Consider the following 24,344-nt stretch of genomic DNA (forward strand, 5'->3'; position numbering starts at 1 on the left):
TGAGCCACATAATCAGAGCCCAGAGGTAGCTATCCCATGGAAAAGAGGTCACGCTGGGTGAATATACCAACAAAACAGCAAAGGGACCCCACTTCTGCTACCAATACTAACCAGAGCGAATCTTCATTTGTAACTATGTGTGGTGAATAAAGAAAATCATCAAAATAACTTTCAGAAAAAAGAGCATGAAAGAAGAGAGGCAGAAGAAAGAGGAAAAATAAATGTCAGGAAGAGAAGCGAATGTAAAAGTTTTGTGATTTTTAAAAATATTTCCTCCATAAAAAAGAGGAAATAAGAATTAATGTATATTAAATTTATCTTATCAAATTAAAATAATGGAATACCATTATTTGGCAATGCATAAATACATGATCACATAATTGCAGATATTTTATTTTTGTTTTTTGATGTTTAGAATCAATCTAGTCAAAGCACCTAAATCTTAATTTGTTGCAGAACAAAATGCAGATATTACAGATTTATAGAAATGAACATATAGTTGACAGTGTAGAAATAGGTGTATAGTTGACTGTGAGAGTAGAGAGCAGGGAAAAGTGATGGAGGGAAGTTTGGAAGCTCTCATTTTATCTAGCATAATCCAGAATCAGTAGGTAACCTTTATTTAGAAATATTTGTGAAAGTTGTGATAAACAATATAATATTAGAAGTTAACATATTTCAGGAAAAGGAAGGGAGTTTCAGTAAGAGTGCTGCATATTTTTTAAAAATTGATCAATTCAGACAGAGAAATGCAAAATGCAAACCTATTTGTTAGAATTGCACTGGTAATCACCAGAAGAACTAACACCATAAATGGGTGAAGTGGTTAGCACTTAGGCTGGGACTAGAGATGAAAAGGAAGAAGGGAACTTTTATTATTTTTTGAATTTGTACCCTCTTGTGAGTTTTTTTATACAACATTTTAATGTATTACTTTCATAAATAACAATTATTTAAAAATAAACTAACCAAGATTATAGAGAAAAACTCCTGAGTTTTTCCTAATACAATGTAATACAAATGCTAATGCCAATACAAAACTCTAACAGAGAAGAAAATGATAAACTTTTAATTTTATGAACTTATTAATATTGATGCAAATATATGTAAATTAATTTGGTAGTTAAGTAGAAGATTGATGTGATTTGCCCAAAAAGTTTATTCCTAGAAGACAAGGATATCTCTACATTAGGAAATAAATTCATACGATTGTACATATTAACAAATCAATTAGGGAAAAAAGCCACAATCATTTGAATGGACAGAAAAGTCAACGTTCTTTTCTGATTAATAAAACCTACAATAAAAGACAAATAGAAGTCTATATTTTTAACATGATAAAAGTAGTTGAAACATGTATCACAAAATTTAACTCCTTAATATATAAAGTGCTCTTACAAAGCAACAAGAAAAAGATATACCCAGTAGAAAAATAATAGTAGGAGGCAAATCACCAATCAAGTATCCTCAAAACGTTAAACAATGTTCAATTTTATTAGTATTTAAAGAAGTGGAAATATAAGCTATGAAATAACTTTAAGCTAATAGCTATTATATTGGCAATGATTAAAATGCTATACTCAGTATTGGTGAGGTTGAAATAAATGGGCTCTCTTATCTGACTAGGAGAGGTACATGTTAATAAAATAATTCAGGAAGGTAATTTTTAATATATTTAAAAAGTATTAAAAGTGCGTTTATCCTTTAATCTAGAAATTTCACTTCTAGGAGTTATAGCTAAAGAAATCACTTAAGATAAATGCTTACAAAATTTAGCAACAGGATGATCAAAACATTACATTTTATAATGGAAAAACAGAAATAAACCAAATGTCTAACAGTAGAATAATAGTTATGTCAATTATGATAAATCTGTATAATACTATTCAACCATCAAAATTAATGTTGCACATGAATACTTGTTCATGTGGAAGATGTTTAAGATATATTAAGTGATAAAAGCAAGGCTTGAAGTAATGTAGCAGTATGATCTTATTTTTGTTTAAATTATCTAATCTCTCTATCTATGTATCACCTATCTATCTATTTACCTACCAACCTACTTACCTACCTATCTATCTGAAAAAGGCTGGAAGAATATTATGATGTTAATGTTAATTACCACTGGTTGGTGTTTTTTCATTTTTATTATTGTCTATTAGGATTATACATATTATTGTATATTATTGCATATTATTTTTCTTTTCAAACATAATATATTGCTTTTACAAGAAAATAAGTAAATGGTATTTTAAGGTAAAGTAAATAGATGTGATCTCTTGTGTAAAGTATGAAAAAGGCTTAATAGGCTTTTTACAAGATAAATCCCACAATTCAATTAGAAAATGAACACAGAAGAAAAATGGACTGTAGACAATTGCCAAAATAAAAACCGTTAATGACCTAGGAACAAGAAAAGTTCAACCTGACTAGTAATTTAAAAAACAAAATTAAAAAGAGATTCTCTTTTTCTATAACCAAAGAGACAAAAGATTTCTAAAAAACAGAAAATTAATTATCTGTGAAAGCAAATGTTTAGGACTATGAGATCTCTTGTACAATGTAGAAGTGGGAGTAATATTTCTGCAGAATATGAAAACACACAACAGAAGTGTTAATATTGTACATGCCATTTGGTCCAGACATTTCCTTTCTCTGAATTTTCATATAAAGAAATGTGGACCTGCACAAATAAGGATGTTAATTACAGCATTTTTTATAATGATGAAAATTGGAAAAAACCTAAATGCTCAAAAATACAAGATTCACTAAATTACAGTATATGAATAAAATAGAATATTATTCCAAAATTAAATTGGGTTTTTAGAAGAATATTTAATGACGTGGAACAGGTTCGTAATATACTGTAAAACGAAAAGAAAGTGTTCTTTTTCTATTCCACCACAATAGCAGAGAATATGTTTTTGGGTGTCATGTGAAAAATACTCTGGCATCTTACCATGTTTGGTATTTGACCACTGAAAATGACTGCTGGTGCCTTACTGATGTCTGTCCTGGCACTTGGTAACAGTGACACTGTGAGTGTCTCTCTTTTGTCTACCTTTTTGAATGTATATGATGGTTCTACCATGAAAAAAATCTTATTTAAAAAAGTAAACAATATTGGTGAATAATGCATCTATATTCCTGTGATTCAGAACATTAGATCGAGCATTTAGGGAATAAGTCAGTGATCTTAACTTGAAAATGTAATTAGAACTCATGAAAAAATAAACATGTCACCTATCAGATGTTTTGATTAACTTAAATTGATAATGCTGCAGTATACTTTTTTTGCTATTCATTAAAAAGACTTAGGAAGTTAATAGAATAAAAGATATAGAGTGTGCTTGAAACGACATGCAAATTACAAATCACTTCCACAGAGTTACTGAGGTCCAGTTATTGCTTCTATACTGTACAGAGGCTCAACAGTATAGTGGTTGAGGATTTGGCCTTTTTTGGTCAAAAAGTAGGCTCTGTTGCTGTGTGCGCTTGGGCCACTTGCACAATCTCTCTGTGACTGTTGGAGGCTGAGCTTGCAGTGAGCCGAGATCATGCCACTGCACTCCAGCCTGGGCGACAGAGCGAGACTCCGTCTCAAAAACAAAACAAAACAAAGCAAAACTAAAATGTATATAATGATAGTACCAACATTACAGGGATGTTGTGAGGTTTAAGCTCATATATTTAAAGGCCTCAGAATACACATGGTAAGATTTCAATAAATGCTAGCTGATATTATAATTTTTATGATTATTGTTACTCTATTTCCTGTCAGCCTGACTCTTATGTCTGTCTTTTACAACAAAACTTTATCAGTGGAGAAAGCCCAAAGCTGTCTTTGAATTTTGCAGAGCATACATGAAGCATCTAAAATAAGCCATGGATATCTATGCTAAAGTTCTAGACTTGCTGGTGGCCCTCTCCAACTTTTCTGCTTTGTTGGCATCTTGACTTTCTGATTTGGACACACGCTGCAACTTTATTCTTCATTCAGTCCTTTGGATGACGGTATCAGTTTCGGACTTAGAATCATGATTTTTATTTAAAGCACTTCTCTAGGTCTCAGTCCTAAATGCTGACCTCGCTGTTTATGAACCAGAACTGTGACTAAGGACCGCCTTACTGTTGTTGTATCCTATAGAATCTGTTCAGACCTGAAATGAGAGGAAGGCCAGATAACAGACAGGTGGGCAATGGTAGAGGTTGAGTCATTGGCTCTTGGATTGAAGGGAAGAGGATGTCAGCAGGAGGATTTTAGGAAGTGAAACTAATAGAAAATTGAGGATGAAAGAGAGGGCAAAGCCTAGGAAAATTTCTACATTTTTGTCTTGGTTGCCTGGAGACACCATGAATACGAAATGGCAGGTTTCCCACCAAAGATGTCAAGTTATTACATGAGGCAGATTTGGGGATTTCAGGCAGAGTTTCCCAGCAGACAGTGAAAATCTGCTTTCAAGAATTCACACCGTTCCTCCAATGCCCTAACTATCAATTAGTCTGAATTAAGATAAGCTGGTATAGAGTAGACTGTTATTTTCTCTTCCCTGTTTGTTTTCAGGAGAATTTGGGTTTATGCTATATCGGAAATAAACTCAGATCATGTATGGACTTAGATAAAGATGTATTGTGTGAGGGTCCACTGAGAAAAAATCTGAACCCCCAGGAATCTGAGTTCCAGAGCTGCTGCTTTTTTTTTTAAACCGTGAAATACAACAAAATCAGTTAATACGTCATGCAGAAAGTTGTTAAGCAGAACGATATTAATTCTACAGCCAACTGAGTTTGTTTCTAAAAGGAATAGAATGTCAGAATGCACAGAAATATCAGTTTTGAAATAACTCAGCCACAAGTGTATCTTGTGAAATCCCGTATTACAAATTATGGTTTAAGAGATTTAAATAGACTCTAGTAGTAATATTAATAGGTGAGAATGTTGAAATGTGTGGCTTCAAAGGCAAATGCAGAAAAAATCGTAATACTTTGCAAAAGGCATATACATATCAATCTACAATGTTATTTAAGATGTTATTATTTCTACCAGAGTGTTTATTATATGAATGAAATAAAAGGAAAAAAATAGCTAAATAACTAAAAATGGACAGAAGTCCTGGAAAGAAAAAGAAATAAAGATTAAAGCAATGGAAAAGATACCAATACAATTTTCAAAGGAAAAGTTAAATCAATAAGATACAAAAACATGTTTCAAGAAAACTGGCGGAATAAAATAAGCAGATTTAATTCATGACAAGCGCACAGGAAGGAAAAAAGGAGATGCACAGGACAGGAAAGGGAACTCAGAGTTACAGCCTTGCTGATTTGCTGTTTCATTCCTTAGAAACCCTCTATCAATAAAATATAACCACAACTCTGCAGAATACAAACAAATATAAAATTATGCATTAAATGCAAGAAAGATTTAACAAAACACTAAGACTCGTCTTTGGGTGGAGAGAGAATGAGTGGCTTTTCCTTCTTTTTAGTTTTCTGTACTTCACCTAAGTGTCTTACATGAAGATTAAGCTACTTTCACAATGGACAGGAATTAACTCAATTAAAAAATGAAGCTCTGAATCCCATTTCATATTAAAATTTAATAAGCAGAGCTTTACTCTGTGACCAGCTACTTTGGAAACCGAACAGGATGACATTCTTCCCTGTGCAGTGTGTATTACAAACCCTCATGAAGAAGAATAGTTGTCTCCATTATCTGACACATTTCCTAGCCTGTGTTTCCAATCACTGGCTTTCAACAGGTCCGTCTACCACATGGGTTTTGCACTGTCTTTGCTCTCCCTGGGAAGCAAACAACACGCTACTCATGTCTACTCTTACTCTTTCCTATGTGGGTCTTGTTGGGCCTCTGGTGTAGGATTCCCCTGGCTCACAGAGTCTGAGAGGAAACTGCAGCATTTTATTTGAAGGTCTTCAACCTTAGACACTCACAGTTCCCTCTGCCCTCTCACACATGCGTTCCAGAATTCGGTGAATACTGGTAAAACTGGGTCTGTCTGCAGGCAGCTTGCTCCAACATAGACGCATGAGATTGTACAGCTCCACGGGGCAGTTCTCAGGGCAGGAGAGGATGTTGCCATCTCGCACGTAGTAAATTACCTCCTCATGGGCCATCCCATAGTAGGGCTGCAGGCCATAGGAGAAGATCTCCCAGAGGACCACGCCATAGGCCCACACATCAGACTCTGTAGTGTAGCGGTTATAAAAAATGGACTCTGGTGGCATCCAACGGATAGGGATAGCGTCGTTCTCATTAGCTTTGTAGTAGTCTGCTGAGTAGATGTTCCTGGAGAGGCCGAAGTCGGCAATTTTCACCACCATGTTCTCGCCCACCAGGCAGTTCCTGGTGGCTAAATCTCGGTGAACAAACTTACGTTCTGAGAGGTAAGCCATGCCAGCTGCCACCTGCCTGGCAATGCAAAGCTGCTCAGCACAGGAGAGGGGTGGGGGTCCAGGGCTGGAGACCTGAGCCCTCATAGACAAGTCACTGTGACTGAGGCTGCACATGGTGTGAGGGGACATGCTGCGGAGGAACTCATTGAGGTCGCCATAGGCCATGTATTCAAAGAGCAGGCACATTGGCTTCCCGACAGCACACACACCTGGAACCAAAAGACCATCGTCTGTTAGTCTCAGTTTCTACAATGAAACAATGGAAAGAGCACTCCAAAAGCAAACGACCAGGTCAGAACATATGAAGCCCTGTTTTTTGCTGTTGTTGTCATATGTTTGTTTTTTAATATTTGTATCCTTTTAATCACAACACAAAAGAGTCTCAGCTAGGACATGCACTCTGGGTAGTGGGGTTTCTGTCCCTTGGCTAAAGTTTTTGAGGACTTCCAGCAGAGCACTGTTGTCCTGGGCACTTGTCATAACTACATCATACATGGTGCATCAAGTACGTGGTGCATATAAGTACATGGTGTATCAGTTTTTTGGAGTGGCTCTTCTCTCTGAAATCTGGAGGCCCTGGTTTTTTGTTGACAGCACCATAGTTGAACCCTGACCCTGTTTCTCTGCCTAAACATCTCCTCTTTGCCTTTAAGATTCAGTTTATTTATCACTCTCCCTAGGGTGCCTTAGCTCCTGACCCTTCCAGTAACAGTTAGATTTTCCTACTATCATCCCTTCACAGACAACCTACCATCCTATTTTATAATCATTTGACTATTTGAGGTTTCTCCCCAACGTTTTAGCACTTTCAAAGGAGAGATTGAACCTTATTCTTCTTTAAAAATTCCCCACGCCTACCATGTGTCTGGCAGAGCAGATGCCTCATAATGTTTGGTGAATTAATTTATGAATGGATGCTTGCTCTGAGTATGTAATGTAATTGCTGTCTGTTTCTGTTTACTTCTATGAAGGATGTTAATAAGAAAGATGTGTCAAGTTTGGAAACAATAACAAATACAATTCAAGTGTCTTAGATGAAGTATTTAAGTTGCTGCAGTAAAACATTTTGAAATTTAGGTTTTACAATGTTCATGCTACCAAAAAAGTTAATATAAATAAAGTCTTAGATTTAAAGCCAGAAGATCATTTTCAAATCTTAAAGTCTTGACATATTTGAGAGGGAAACTGGAGAACTTGGAATATTAGATAAGATGGGCATAATTTCCCATCATCTTAAAAATAGATTACTAGATCTATTGGGTTTTTTCAGGCAAAAGTTAAAAGTATCTGTTTGAAAAAGAGGAGAAATGAGGAATACTGCTATCTTGCCTTATTTATTTTGGCATTAATTTTTAATTCCAAGGACCTCAATTAGCACGTTTCTATAAACTAAAGGGAAAAATAAAGAAATACCAACTGGATAATACTTAGAAGTTTCTTCTGTGGGATCCTTTTTGGATAATCTTTAGTTAACAGGGACTTACCTATCTCATCAACTGGCTTTACCATTGTTATGCTGGTTGAGTTGATTTAAAAATAATTTCTTCTACTGGAAAAAAATGACAAACTATTTCTCTGAGAAATAAAAAAATTTTTGAACTAAGTTTATATAATGAAATTTTCCACTCTGATAAAGAAAATATTATATAAAAGATTTCTACTTTGTGATTATTATGAACAATTATATATACATGTATAGATATAATTTACAATTATATATGTATACACATTTATTTAAGACCTTGAAATGTTTTCTATATTGTAATTACTCGAACCCAACTCTTAGCTGGGTCTTCAAAATGGAATAATTATTGAGGGGTAGACTGTGTTTTATTCATCCTTGTAACCTTGGGTCTAATACTACACATGGCTCACTATGGGTTTTCAATATATGTTGATGGGTGGATGGATGAATTAATGGATAGGTGGATACATGGATGGACTTAAGGATGAATGGGTAGATGGATGGGCATAAGAAAACCTCATGCCTAGCCCAAGCCATGTCTTTAAACTTTAGCATGACATCTTCGATGAATAATCTCACCTGATTGTTCTACTGTTTGCTCCACTGCCAGAATATTCCGTAAGAGTCTACAATATTTAATGCCTACTCCCATTCTAAAATTCTGCATATTTCTTTAATTATACCATTTTTCCCAATTTACGACAACGAAACCATTATCCACTAGGATTTCAATAAAAGGGAATCAATTTTTAAGATACAAACATGTTCAGTAACTGGCTGATGTTTCAAATATATAAAACAAAGTAGATTTCTTTTATTGATACAAGTGAATTTTATGGATTTTCCCAATTCCCCTTTCTTCCACTGTTGTCATCTTATTTCACTTGGGATTAACTTCCAAGAAACTATGAGAGTAGTGGAATCACTTGCATGAATGATTACTGCTTATGTATACTTGATAAAAAATAGAACCTGTGTTCATTGGATATTCAAATGGAATTTAGATATAGCATTTAACAAATGGCAACATAAGTTTCAGTTCTTGTTGGACAATAAAAATGAGAGAAAACTCCAAGTAGTGATGTCTAAGCATGCTACTGTGGTTAAATTGGAAAATTGTACATAGTTTCTGTTTGAATCAATTTCAGGAATTCAGAATGTTATAAACTGTATATGAATACAGAGTCAACATTGTAAGAAAACTTGAAATAGGAATAGCTTGATAATCTTGAAAATATGCATGTATATATGTTTGTTTAATGAATAAATGTACACTATTTGAGAAAGTAAATAAGGAGGGCAGGGGGCAGAAGCCAGATTCAGATTTTTGTGTGATGAAGAAAGAATACATGAATGTTTAGGAGTTGAAGAAATGGAAGAAGTATTTTCAAGATGAATTGTCATGTACTGAATATCATTTATTCATTTATTGAACAAATATTTATAGAGTACCTACAATGTGCCAGAAACTATTCGAGATACTACTATAGAAATTCTTGATTTTAATATTTATCTAGATTCCTTCCAATATCCTGATCACTAAATTACTTTACTTCCCTTCCTTAGACCTCTGCCCAACTTCAGCTAATCACTCACATTGTCATACCCCTGACTTTGTCATTCCATACATTTGTATACCTCCCATAATCTCATTTTCAGTTACTCTATTTGCTGTTCATCACTTCCTCCCTTTTTCACCCTAGTTCACTGCCTCGACTGCCCTAACTCTAAAAATCCTTTGACCCCACTGAAGCTTTTAATCTATTGATCCTACCCCCTTTTAATGATCCCTACTTTCTTCAGGTTTTGTCTTCCTTCCTTAAACAGCTTAAGTTCCTTGATCAATCATAATAATCACTCCTTTGCATACACCTCTCTTATTTGCCTCAATTTAACTTCAACTTACTTGTGTGGCAAAATACTAATTCTGGTAAAAGTTAACTCCTCATTAACGAGTCTATGCCCATCTGGTGGCATTTGGATGAATACACAACCATGCTGACCAGTCTCATGTTAAATGAGTAATCTCTAATTTCAAGTAAGCTTTTAATGTTCTTGCCAATCATACTATATTTCTCTAGTCCATTTTATATTTTATGTAAAAATGGATTTTCTTAGATGACGATTTATTTCTTCTCTTCCCTCAAATCTTCAACTCTTCTCCCATTCCTCACTCTCAGATGAGATCTTGATTCCTACCTCACAGAGAAAACTAAATCAATCAGAATAGACTGTCTACAATCTCCAGCCAATTCTCTCTTATTACCATGGTTGATCTGAGCATTCTCTTAACAAAGGCCAATCCATCCAACAGTGCCAAGATTCCATTCCCTCTCACGTTCAAAGATGTTACTTCCACTATTTGCAAACACTGTCATCAATTTTTCTCTTTACTGGATCATTCTCATTAATTTACAAGTGTGCTATTACTTCCACATGAAAGGAAGCATGCCTCTTTCTGCCCCCTTCAGCTCTATCCATGTTCCTTGGTTCACCTTTATAGCAAAACAAGTCGTATATACTTTTTCTCCAAATTTTCTCTTCCTTTTCTTTTGAGCTCACTTACATTTTTTCTTGCCCCCAACATTCCTAAGAAACCTCTCTTCTCGGGGTTACCAGTGAACCTCCATGTTTACAAATTCAAGGTCACTTTCTAGTCCTTCTCTCACTAGACTTAATGCATATGACACGCTCACTTTCACCTATTTAAAATACTTCATTTGACATCTAGGACACCACACTCTCTTGATTTCTATTTCATTGGTTGCTCGTTTTTAGTTTGTTTTTCTTGTTCATCTCTTCTTTCTCACACTAAATACTGGAATGCTCCAGGCCTTGGTCCTTGGACCTCTTCTCTGTTATGGCTTGCTTTTTCCATACTTAGGTGTCTTGCCCAACCTCATGGCTTTAAATACTCTATATACTACAATAGCCTTGGATTCATGTCTAACCAGATCATCCTTTTTGAACTCTAGGCCTCCATACCCACATGCCTCCTTAACTTCATGTGGATCATGTGGATGTTGAATAAGCATCGCCAAAAAACACTTTTTTTTTTTTTTCAGATGGAGTCTCACTCTGTCACACAGGCTGGAGTGCAATGGCACAATCTTGGCTCACTGCAACCTCCTCCTCCCAGGTTCAAGCAATTCTGCCTCAGCCTCCCAAGCAGCTGGGATTACAAGCGTGTGCCACCACGCCTGGCTAATTTTTGTATTTTTAGTAGAGATAGAGTTTCACCATGTTGGCCAGGCTAGTCTCAAATTCCTGACCTCAGGTGATCTGCTCGCCTCGGCCTCACAAAGTGTTGAAATTACAGGCGTGAGCCATGGTGCCTGGACGAAAACCACATCTTTAAATGAATTCCCACTCTCTCCACTAAAGGAACCTGTTCCTCCTGAGTATTCCTCAACTCAGCCAATGGCACCTCCATTCACTCATCTGCATAGCCAAATACTTCCATACTATCTTTGGCTTTTCTCTTTTTTTGCACATCTCATATTTGGTCTGTCAGCAAATTATTTGGCTCTACTTTCAAATTACAGATGAAAGAGAATCACTTTTCACGATCTTCACTACCACCACCTGGTCCATGCCACCATCTTCTCTTGCTGCATCGTCGCAATACCTGTTTACTGTCTTCCTGATTTTATTGCTTCCCTTCATGCAATGCTCAAGAAAGCAGCCAGAGAAGATCTGAAAAAATGTGAGTTGTGTCATGTCATGTCTTGGCTGAAACTCTCCATTTGTTTCCCAACTTAGATTAAAAGCCAATGTTTTTAATAAGGCCTGACAGGACCTGCCCACCTCCCCCACTACCTCTCTGATCTCATCTTTGATAACTCTCCCCATCTTTCACTCTGCTCCAGCCACATTCATCTCCTTGCTATTCCTCAAGCATGCCACATCTGCTTTCACCACAGTACCTTTGCAAATGCTTCTCATTCTTTTTGGAATGTTCATTTCCAAGATATCCACACTGTTATTCCCTTGCCTCTGCCAGGTCTTTATATAAATGTAATATTTTCACTGAAGTCTTCAAACATTGTAGCTCACATTCCAACTTCTCTGCTTTAACATTTAAAAAAGTCTATGGAACTTAATATGCAGCATCCCATGTTTTTGTGTGTGTTTTTTTTTATTATCTGTCTCCTCATATAGAGTGAATGTATGCTCTATGAGAGCACAGATTTTTTTTTCTTCCTTTTTTAAAGATGGAATCTCACTCTGTCACCCAGGCTGTGGTGCAGTGGTGCGATCTTGGCTTACTGCAACCTCTGCCTCCCCAGTGTAAGCAATTCTTGTGCCTCAGCCTCCCGAGTAGCTGGGATTACAGGCCCACACCACCACACCCAGCTAATTTTTCTATTTTTAGTAGCAATGGGGTTTCCCCATATTCTTCAGGCTGGTGTCAAACTCCTGACCTCAAGTGATCCGCCTGCCTCGGCCTCCTAAAGTGCTGAGATTACAGGCGTGAGCCACTGTTCCCAGCCGAGAGCACAGATTTTTGAAAGTTTTATTAATTGCTGTATAATTAATACAAACTAAATATTTGTAAAATTTATGTTGAATTTATGAATCTGGGAATAAACTGGAACTCAACAATGAACAGAAAAGATACAAATCACTGCTCATGACATTCTAGTTAGGGAAGAAAGAGGAGAAACAAAATAAGTAAAATATATAGACTCCAATATTGATAAATTTTGTGATGGAGAAGCAGTATTAATTTTTTACAATGGGGACATTTTAAACATTTTTATAAATAATAAGGAGGCAGCAAAGACAGAGACAAATTGAAGTGATGAATTTAAAGAGGGATTGTCCATTAAGCCGTGAACGTCCTACAGGGTTGGGATAGACCAAGGTGAAGAAGCTAACTTTGAAAAGGAGCAGAAACATCTCACTGATCAAGGAGAAAAGGAAAAAGCATAAACAAGGGAAGAAAAACTTGAAAAGCCTCTGTTTTCTGATGAAATACATATCCTCACTTGTTTTTTCATACCTAAGAGCTTCACAATGTTAGGGTTGTCAAATTCTGCCATGAGGGCTGCCTCCCTCTGAAAGTCCGCTTGCATATCTGCCGAGGCTTCTTCTTTGAGCATCTTTACTGCCACCATAGTGAAAGGTTCATAGGGAAGTAAGCCTGGTGCCCTGAGAGATACATTTATTGAAAAAGAAACCAAAGATCTTGGACATCATACATACCCCCATTATACCTACCCACATTTATACATATCCTCCCACCTCCCGTGTGTAAAAGGCTGGTTAAGTCTCATGCAGCCTTTCCCAGAGCTACCGAATCAAAGAAAGACAACATACTTAAAACTCCTTGATGTCAACTAATAAAAGTCACTGGTGTTATTTTCAACAATTTCAAACAATGAAGTTTGAAAGATGCATTATTTACCAATTATAGGAATTCTAAAGTATACACCCCCAATGGGATTATCATTGCCATCCTAACCTTTTTAATTTTTTTTTTTTTTTGGAGACAGAGTCTCACTCTGTCATCCAGGCTGGAGTGCAGTGGCATGATCTAGGCTCACTGCAAGCTCCACATACTGGGTTCACACCATTCTCCCGCCTCAGCCTCCCAAGTAGCTGGGACTACAGGCACCCGCCACCACGCCCGGCTAATTTTTTGTATTTTTAGTAGAGACAGGGTTTCACCATGTTAGCCAGGATGGTCTCGATCTCCTGACCTTGTGATATGACCACCTCGGCCTCCCAAACTGCAGGGATTACTGGTGTGAGCCATCGCGCCTGGCCACATCCTAACCTTTTAATCTTTGTCCAGAGTCTAAATTCCATGACGTAGGAACTATGGCTTACTCATTTTTGTACCCTCCATTGAGCCTAAAGTGGTGCCTTGCAAATGTTGGTTTCCAAGACATATTTGTGTGAGATTTTCATTATTCATGTAACCTCTATGCCAGGGCCACCATGAGTGGAGATTAAGTTGTGTCTTGCCCGAGAGCACTAGGCCAAAGTGCCAGTTGGAGATTAAAACCAAATTCATATTCTCTGGCTCAGCTGTGTGTCTGTGGAGCCACATCCATGCAGCAGAGGGGGTATTTTATTACAATTCACACAAAGGTGATACATAGGCTAATATTGGCCCTAATACATACTCCTTTCTTGAGCTCATTGTTTTATAAATTTTTGCCTTTTTATTCCTTTTCTGTTTGTCATTTCATGAATATCTACTTAATATCTACACATTCTATTATAATGTAAGGAGTTATTATTTAAAACAATGTAAGAAATTATGATTAAAAATATTTGGTAAATTCTTTCCTGAAAAGGAAATATTATTGAACTATATTACTAATTTCTTGTAATTTAAAAATTGTAGAAGTGAAGATACATTTACATCTCCTATAAATTACCTATTTTAAATGCAATAAAATATATTATCTCCATATATGCTTTTCCAGCAAAGAGGGGAAATTAAGATTTGAAGTGTATTATGCAATACAAGTAAGATTAATGATGTAAAGAATTAACTAGTTTTTCTTTTTCTTTTTCTTTTTTTTTTTTTTTGAAACAGAGTCTTGCTCTGTCACCCAGGCCGGAGTACAGTGGCGTGATCTTGGCTCACTGCAACCTCTGCCTTCCGACTTCAAGCAGTTCTTCTGCCTCAGACTCCCGAGTAGCTGGGACTACAGGTGTGCATCACCATGCCTGGCTAAATTTTGTATTTTTAGTAGAGACGGGGTTTCACCATGTTGGCCAAGCTGGTCTTGAACTCCTGACTAAGGTGATCCTCCCACCTCAGCCTCCCAAAGTGCTGGGATTACAGGCACGAGCCACCACACCTGGCCAGAATTAACTAACTTGATAAAAACTATTTTATGTAGCATATTAATACTATATGATACTATATAATATTGTATTAATACTATATAATACTGTATATTACACTGTGTGTGTATATGTGTGTGTGTGTATATACACAGTGTACATATATATGTACTATATCATTAGCTTGATATATATGTGTGTGTGTGTGTGTGTGTGTGTGTGTGTATATATATAAAGCTAATGTTATATATATACCAAGCTAATAGTTTGGTAGCTTTTCAGACATAACATATTTCAATGGAGATTTTTTTTCCAAAGGTAACTTTACCTTGCTTGAAACACCCTTCCAAATGCTCCCTCTCCGATGTCTCTCACATATTCAATGTTATTCCTTGGATACTCCAGGCTGAGCAATTTGGGGTTCAGAAGGAGCGGCATCCTCTGGTACATGGGGTTGGGATGAAGTCTATCTAGTAGGAGCTCAGAAGGCAGTGTGGTGAGGGTTACAGCTGCTGATTCTCTGCAAGCAAGACAGACAAGATCAGGAATGAGCTCAGAAGCAGGTTAGATCTTTGTACTTAGACTTAGATTCTAAGAAATATGGCATTTAAGAGTAATGAAAACAAGTTATACTAAGGCAGCCAAAGATCCTTCGTTTTGAGAGCAATAAAATATTTTGTTTGGTCTAGAGTCAAAAGGCACATTTTCTCAGAAATGTTTAGCTCTCCAAGCCAGCAATGGCAGCGGGCCTGAGAGAGAAGACAAGGAGAAGGAATAGCCATTTTCCTCCAAATTATTGTTTAGATTTTACCTTTTGTGAAACAGTAACCCTAGGGCATTTGATTTGATCCTATGCCAAAAAGTCATTGACATTTGTAAAGATCATGATGGGGGTGCTTAATTTTAAAGCAGGGCTACGGATATATTTAGAGAGTTGCAGTGTCATATATATTCCTCATGTCATACCAACTCCATAAAACACAAGGCTTTAAGATATCACTACACGTGGTTAGCTGAAACTAGAATCTCACCTTTTCTTATTTTTCCATTGTTTTCTTCTTCGGCAGCAATAGAGAGTAGTTATGGTAAGAAGCACAAATATTGCAAAGCTGGACATGATGGAGATTATTACAGTCATGGAGTATGTAGGTGAGACAGAGAAGGAAGAAGAGGAGGAGGAAGGCAAATTTGGAATGTCCACACTTGGCTTTGAGGACGTCATTGGTGGGAATGCTGTAAGTAAACAATAATTATTTCATTCATTCTCAAACCTTTAAGAAGCAATTTTTTGTATTTAAACAATCAGTAAAATAAATTTCATGTTAAGAATATATTTATGTATCAGGTTCTCCCTGGTTATTTATCTATAAAGTTCAGTAAGGTCTGGTTGTAAGTAAATCCAGCTTATAGAATAATAGAATTTTAAAGATGAGACTCAGAGAGAGGAAATGGGTTTTGTTTTTTTTTTTCTGAGATAAATGTAGATCTTAGGCTGGTGCCATTTGTACTGAATCATAGTATCTGTGACCTGACATAAATCATGGAAATTATCAAATAAAATATTTTCACATAATTACACTTGACATCAGGATTGTCTAGAGCTGAGCTTTTATACACATTTACTGTCAGTTTTCAAACAGAAGAAAAATCATGAAAGAAGATGAAAAATGAAAATATTAGGACACAAATGAGAAGTTAATTCATCTAAAAACTGAACTCCTGTCAAACTTCAATTTAAAAGGGCAATGTGATATGTATACAAGTAAAATCAGCATTACTTTTTGAAACCAAAAGATGCCATACTCATACCACTATTTGTAGAGTACAAAGTCCATTGTATATGCATTAAAGGAACCTTATTAATCACATTTTAAATCCTCTTAACAGATTGAGTAAAGACAAAAACAGGGATACAGAGTATTTTAAAATAATCAGCAACAGTGTTTCAATAGCTAAGAATGACCTTTGTACCCAAAAATAGAGAATAAACCTTCTTTTCAAATATTTGTGGATTAATCTCAATAAATGTTAAAAGCAGAAATTATGCATATCTACTTAATGGCCAAAGTGCAATTAATAATAGATTAAATAAAATCCAATGGGATATTTTTAAAAAAGAAAAAAATCAATGACTTTTTGATCAAAAAGTAGAGCGTAACCATAGTTATAGATTAGACACAAGCCTCTTAATAGTGTGTATTTTATTTAGACAAAGTTGCGCTCAAAGATAAACTCATAGTGTTATCTCCTTCCACTAAATAAAAAAGAATGAAAGTAAATGAACTGAACATTTATCCCAAGACTTTGGGTAAGAAACAATAACTACAGAAAACAAAAGATAATAGGTAATAAAGTAACAGCCATACACAAGCAGAAATTAATAAGTTAGAATACACATAACACAAATAATAAAATTAAAAGATCAATAGTTTTATAAATATTCATATAGTAGTCTAATCAATGGAATTTTAATTAAAAAGAAAAGGTACAAACATAGAAAATTAGAAATGATAAAGTTATAACAGATTCAAAGTTAATTAAAATAATTTGTAATTATGTATTTCACACCTTAAGGAAAATGATAGGAACATATTAATCATCAAATTTGAAGCATTAGAAAATATGAATATTGCTTTAATCCATCTTGAATTAATTTTTGTATAAGGTGTAAGGAAGGGATCCAGTTTCAGCTTTCTACATATGGCTAGCCAGTTTTCCCAGCACCATTTATTAAATAGGGAATCCTTTCCCCATTTCTTGTTTTTGTCAGGTTTGTCAAAGATCAGATAGTTGTAGATATGCGGCATTATTTCTGAGGGCTCTGTTCTGTTCCATTGATCTATGTCTCTGTTGTGGTACCAGCACCATGCTGTTTTGGTTACTGTGGCCTTGTAGTATAGTTTGAAGTCAGGTAGGGTGATGCCTCCAGCTTTGTTCTTTTGGCTTAGGATTGACTTGGCGATGCAGGCTATTTTTTGGTTCCATATGAACTTTAAAGTAGTTTTTTTCAATTCTGTGAAGAAAGTCATTGGTAGCTTGATGGGGATGGCATTGAATCTATAAATTACCTTGGGCAGTATGGCCATTTTCACGATATTGATTCTTCCTACCCATGAGCATGGAATGTTCTTCCATTTGTTTGTATCCTCTTTTATTTCATTGAGCAGTGGTTTGTAGTTCTCCTTGAAGAGGTCCTTTACATCCCTTGTAAGTTGGATTCCTAGGTATTTTATGCTCTTTGAAGCAATTGTGAATGGGAGTTCACTCATGATTTGGCTCTCTGTTTGTCTGTTATTGGTGTACAGGAATGCTTGTGATTTTTGTACATTGATGATGTTAGACCTAAAACCATTAAAATCCTACAAGAAAACCTAGGCAATACCATTCAGGACATAGGCGTGGGCAAGGACTTCATGTCTAAAACACCAAAAGCAATGGCAACAAAAGCCAAAATTGACAAATGGGATCTAATTAAACTAAAGAGCTTCTGCACAGCAAAAGAAACTACCATCAGAGTGAACAGGCAACCTACAGAATGGGAGAAAATTTTTGCAACCTACTCATCTGACAAAGGGCTAATATCCAGAATCTACAATGAACTCAAATGTATTTACAAGAAAAAAACAAACAACCCCATCAAAAAGTGGGCAAAGGACATGAACAGACACTTCTCAAAAGAAGACATTTATGCAGCCAAAAAACACATGAAGAAATGCTCATCATCACTGGCCATCAGAGAAATGCAAATCAAAACCACAGTGAGATACCATCTCACACCAGTTAGAATGGCCATCATTAAAAAATCAGGAAGCAACACGTGCTGGAGAGGATGTGGAGAAATAGGAACACTTTTACACTGTTGGTGGGACTGTAAACTAGTTCAACCATTGTGGAAGTCAGTGTGGCGATTCCTCAGGGTTCTAGAACTAGAAATACCATTTGACCCAGCCATCCCATTACTGGATATATACCCAAAGGACTATAAATCATGCTTCTATAAAGACACATGCACATGTATGTTTATTACGGCACTATTCACAATAGCAAAGAGTTGGAACCAACCCAAATGTCCAACAATGATAGACTGGATTAAGAAAATGTGGCACATATACACCATGGAATACTATGCAGCCATAAAAAAAGGATGAGTTCATATCCTTTGTAGGGACATGGATGAAACTGGAAAACATCATTCTCAGTAAACTATCGCAAGGACAAAAAACCAAACACCGCATGTTCTCACTCATAGGTGGGAATTGAACAATGAGAACTCATGGACACAGGAAGGGGAACATCACACTCCGGGGACTGTTGTGGGATGGGGGGAGGGGGGAGGGACAGCATTAGGAGATATACCTAATCCTAAATGACGAGTTAATGGGTGCAGGAAATCAACGTGGCACATGGATACATATGTAACAAACCTGCACATTGTGCACATGTACCCTAAAACCTAAAGTATAATTAAAAAAAAAAAGAGAAAATATGAATATTGCCATAGGCAGGAAACTAGATTTTTAAGTCATCACATTATAAAAGACATTCTTTTAGTCTTGAAAGAGATAAAATTTCCATATTATAATATGTTCCAGTAAGAGAAAAGTCTTTCAAATTTTTTTAGAAATTATTATAATACTAATATCACAACCTGGTAATGTTAGCACAGAAGAAAAGAGCATACATAGATTATACAACCTAAGTTTAGAAGATCCTAAATGAAATATTAGCAACTGACTACACTGTAGTCAGAGAATAATGATTTAATATAAGGGGATATATTAATATAACATATTACAAAGTCAAAATAAAACCTTTATGGCAGTAGATGCCTAAAGCATTTGAAATAGGACACTTGCAAAATTGGAGGTTATAAGAGATGCCCAAGTATGACTTCTTAGTCTGGAAGTGGACGCAGTGATTATGCCCTGAGTACCAATGGCTAAGCAAGTGATTTTGAAGCCTGCAGATGCCAGGCCAGGTCACCACTGTGACTCAGGCAGGCACCTGGAACTGGAGGAACATCAGCACAGCAATAAAACATCTGTGCAAGATCAGTGACAGCATGCCTCATCCGGCACCACAGGAGTGGTGGACTGAACAGACTGACCAGGTTCCTCTCTGACTGACTTGAAAGCTAGTCTGATTCTCTTTGGACTGAGTCGTCCCAAGTTTTCTTGATCTAAGATGGGTGGATGGTGGTAGTAGGGGGTGGCTTAAATTGACAAGCTTTGCTTTCTGCTAATAATAAAGTTGGAACAATTACTAAAAGATAGGGAGAAATAACTTTTTGTATTTGGAGTTTACAGAGCATCTCACACCGTATATAACACATGAGGAGATATAATGTAATTAGTGAAGTTGGTAGTGTAATTTCACTGGTAAATATAAGGTTATTTTTTCTAAAAAGAATCAGAAAGTAGAATTTACTGTCATGTTAAAAGAAAAATCTGTGATGATTTAGTGAGTTTTTTTTTAATGCAAGAAATGACATAGTTGGAACAATAATTTTGCTTTATGGATTTAAATATTTCTTTCCTTCAAGATAGTTTTGTTTTGTTATTCTTTGATGACTGCTTCTGATGTGATCTGATCTTCCCTTGAACTACATCAATGATCTCTTTGGATCTAAATGATCACTTTGAATCTTCATTCCTTTTCCTTTTTATCTTTTCTCTTCTCTCACCAATTTTCTGTCTTTATTCTTTTCCTCTGAACGCTAAAGGAGTTTATACACTCATTCATCCATATGTAAATGCATTCACTAAATCAATAGTGATTGTTAGGTATCCAGAACACTGTGGTGAACATGACAAGTCTTTGCTTGTCACGAGACACAAGTGAATAAATGGAGAAATAAAACAAAATATAAGATGCATTATAAGAGTAGTAAGAACACGATGCTTATGAGTCTTGTTCAGGGCTGGCACTAACTCAGGTTTAGACATACTGAGAAGGTTTTCTAGAGTGAGTAACTGTAAGTTAAACATAAATGGTGAGTGGCCAGTAACCAATTGAAGGTTATGATGATCTGAGTCTTTGTGTCTTTCCCCCAAATTCATATGTTGAAACGAATGAGGATAGAGTCTTGATGAATGGGATTAATGCCCTTATAAAAGAGGTCCAAGAAAGCTCCCTCGCCCCTTCTGCCACATGAGGACACAGGGAGAAGACAGCTATGTCTATGAGGAATGGGTCCTTACCAGATGCCAAGTCTGCTGGCACCTTGATCTTGGACTTCTTGGACTCCAGAACTGTGAGAAATAAATTTCTGTGGTATAAGCCACCCAGTTTGTGGCATTTTGTTATAGCAACCTGAACAGACTAAGAAAAAGGAGTGGCATGGGGGTCGTGGCTTACACCTGTAATCCCAGCGCTTTGGGAGGCTGAGGCGGGTGGATCATGAGGTCAGGAGATTGAGACCATCCTGGCTAACAGGGTGAAAACCCATCTCTACTAAAAATACAAAAAATTAGCTGGGTGTGGTGGCGGGCACCTGTAGTCCCAGCTACTTGGGAGGCTGAGGCAGGAGGATGGCGTGAATCCGAGAGGCACAGCTTGCAGCGAGCCGAGATTGCACCACTGCACTCCAGCCTGGGCGACAAGAGTGAGACTCCTTCTCAAAACAAAAAGAAAAGAAAAAGAAAAATGTGTGTGTGGGATGGGGGAATTAAGGGAGTAGAATGGAGTCAGAGTAGAGAGATAGTATTCTATAAAGAAGGAATAGCATATACCAAGATCTGAACCAAGCAGATGTGATGCCTTTCTAAAAGTGCACTTAGAAGTTTCATTGCTGGAGTTGGGGAGTATCTATAGGTAAGACTGCAGATATCAGGTTTAGTGATAAAAGTCCTTGTATACCAATTTAAGTAATTTGGACTATGCCCTGCAGCAAATGGAGGGTCTCATAGGAGTGTTTTAAGAGGTGCAGTAGCATGATCAACTTTTTGCATTAGAAAGATCTGGCTACCACCCTGATTTCCATGGGATAAAGATTCCCATCATAGATTATCTCAAGTTCCCAACATGAAGCCCTATCATGGAGTTGGAAAGAGATGTTCAATAGCACATCATTAAATAGGATTTTCATCATACAGATAACATGGATAAAGAGAAAAATTGAAAAGTTTCTACCTAGATAGAAAGAATAAATTACTTATAGGAAAAAAATAAACAAATTCAAACCAGACTTCCTGCTTCCAACACTAGAAGCTAGAAAAGAGTGAAATCACATCTATAAACCACCCAGAGAAATGTCACTCAGGAGTTCCATACCCAGTTAATACACTTTTCAACTACCCAAATAAAAGAAAACAATTTGGTAACATACAAGGCTTCAGGGATTCTGTCTCCCAAGACACTTTCCCTTCTAAGGAAATACATGAGGAGACTCTTAATAACAATTGAATCAGAAAATGACTTCAAGATAAATGTAAATGGGCTGTGATGGGTGGAGTCTTGGCTAATTCGCTAGATAAGACTCAATATTGAGAATCACTCTGCAAAGAGAAACCTAAGAGTACTAGGGGAGGTAAGGAAGAAGATCCGAGCAGTCTGAGGATCTCACTGGAGATTCTGAAAGTCCCATGGGGTGGGCAGAAATGAGGAATAAATAGAGCACTGCAATGGGTAGAAAGAATTGGTGTCTGACTTTCACTTAGCAGTGGAGAAAACATAACCAGCAACAAGTAAAGAAAAGGAAAAAGAAGCAAAAACGTAAAGCGAATAGAAAACATACAGTTAAGATAGTAGGGATAAAATAGAGTATATCAGTTGTGATATAAAATATGAACAGGCTAAATCCTCCTATTAATAGAAAATGGCTATCAGATTGGAGTAAACCCAGGTATATGTTGTTTATAAGAAAAGAAAAATAAAAGAGGAACAAAGAGGTTCTAGGTGAACATAAATACAAGGAAAAAATTACCATTATTAATACTAGAAATTTAAAGCTAAAAGCACTAAAACAAGACAAGAGTGACGTTTTACATTGGTAAAGAGCTTCATATAAAAAGAATAGTGTCTTGAATCACTATGCCTCATAGAACATAATAACTAAACATATAAGGTACAAATTACTATAAATGCTAGAAGAATGTAATAACAATAATTATGAATTGGATTGGTCTAGTAGAAAATTTATTAGAAAATCAATGAAATCAGTAAACCCATATGTGTATAGAAGGGCTATTAATGTCATAAGATTATTAGACATCTAGCATGAGTTTATACTCATAAAAGAACAAGGCCTTATCACAGAAAATATGGTTGCATTGCAATTCTGATCAGATCACATTCTGTGCTTTGTGTTCAGTTCTGGATATTCTCAAGCTTGTGTGCAGCCAGTAAAAAGTAAACATGGAGGTGAGGATTTTGGAAGTCAGTTGCAAAAGAAAAAGTTGGAAATTGGAGATATTTAATGTGAAGAAGAGAAGACTACAGAGAGATTGAGTGCCTGTCTCCAGATATTTTAAGGACTATCATATAGGTCATAAATAAATCAAAGAAATAGAGTGAAGATCAGTTGTTAACAGTTCTAGAGAACCAGAATTTAGTTCTACATAGCTAAATTGTTGAAATAATTAAGGTATTCTACAAAGGAATTGAGAAATAAATTCAGGAGGGAAAAGGGAATGTTTCTGTCAGAGATGCTCTAGAAAAGATTCTTTCATTGTGGGAGACTTTAGATTAAATAACTGTTAAAGTTACTTTAAACTCCAATTTTCTATGAACTTGTAACTTTAATATTACCACAAAAATTACCCAAACCACATTTCAAATTATGAAATAATTCATGAGTTTTACACACACACACACACACATGCACACACAGAGAGACACTGACACTTTATGATTTCATTTGTGGGCAAAATGGTAGCTGATCATTATAGAAAAATGATCTGGGACACAAAGCATGTATTCCTTTAAATGTTAACAAAAAGTCAAATCATCAAGTGGCCTGGGTGATTTCAAATTGTGAGTAATAAAATTTTTATCAATTGGACCTTCTTAAGAATAATCAATTATAACAAATGTGAAAAGGTAGTGGTATTTATTCAGAATGAATCAGTAAAACAATCAGTTAAGCTTTATTACACATGAGGTCTTGGAATTTTTAAAGAAACATTAGTAATAACAGAAATGCATCAGGTATAACATTCTGGCTCTGAAGACAGAGCCAGAATCAGATAGATTTCTGTTCAAATTCTGGCTTATCACCTTACTAGATGGGTAAAATTGGACACATTGCTTAATCTCTCTTTCTCATGTTGGGTTGTAAGTAAAATGGAGGACGTTCATAGTACTTAATTTTGTAGAACTATTGGGAGTATTAAGAGAGATAATGTATGTATCACACTAATCAGTATGGATTTGGGTACATTCATTGGGTCCTTCATTCTCCATGTATATGTATAGAAAGAGCAAAGATGGAAGGAAAAAGAGAATTCAAGAGAATAGCAAGTAATTATTTCAATTATTAAGACAAATTAGCCTTTTCTCCACAGAAGCTCTGAAATACAAGACAGATTCACTGCTGAGTGTTTCTGTAATAAAGTATGTGAAGTCTCACAGAAGAGAGGAATAGTGTAATCCTTGCTTAGCAGACAAATAATGTAAATAGCACAAAGGCATTGCCTACTCAAAAAGATGTTTCACTTCAGCC

The 24,344-nt window shown here is 36.0% G+C and overlaps 1 protein-coding gene across 4 annotated transcripts in view; it reads right to left on the reverse strand.

The window, feature by feature from the left end:
• Nucleotides 1–365: 365 nt before the first annotated feature.
• The window catches only part of MUSK (muscle associated receptor tyrosine kinase), a 133,042-nt gene continuing 109,063 nt past the window's right edge, over nucleotides 366–24,344 (reverse strand). For all 4 annotated transcript variants that reach the window (XM_030814805.1, XM_030814787.1, XM_030814797.1 and 1 more), the window contains 4 exons: nucleotides 15,715–15,916; nucleotides 15,012–15,203; nucleotides 12,882–13,030; nucleotides 366–6,620 (listed from right to left, as the gene is read on the reverse strand). In XM_030814805.1, coding sequence (XP_030670665.1) covers nucleotides 5,938–6,620; nucleotides 12,882–13,030; nucleotides 15,012–15,203; nucleotides 15,715–15,916 — 1,226 coding nt within the window. In that variant the 3' untranslated portion in view covers nucleotides 366–5,937. The remainder of the gene's footprint in view (nucleotides 6,621–12,881; nucleotides 13,031–15,011; nucleotides 15,204–15,714; nucleotides 15,917–24,344) is intronic.

Source organism: Nomascus leucogenys, chromosome 1a (assembly GCF_006542625.1).
Source record: "Nomascus leucogenys isolate Asia chromosome 1a, Asia_NLE_v1, whole genome shotgun sequence".
Taxonomy (NCBI): domain Eukaryota; kingdom Metazoa; phylum Chordata; class Mammalia; order Primates; family Hylobatidae; genus Nomascus; species Nomascus leucogenys.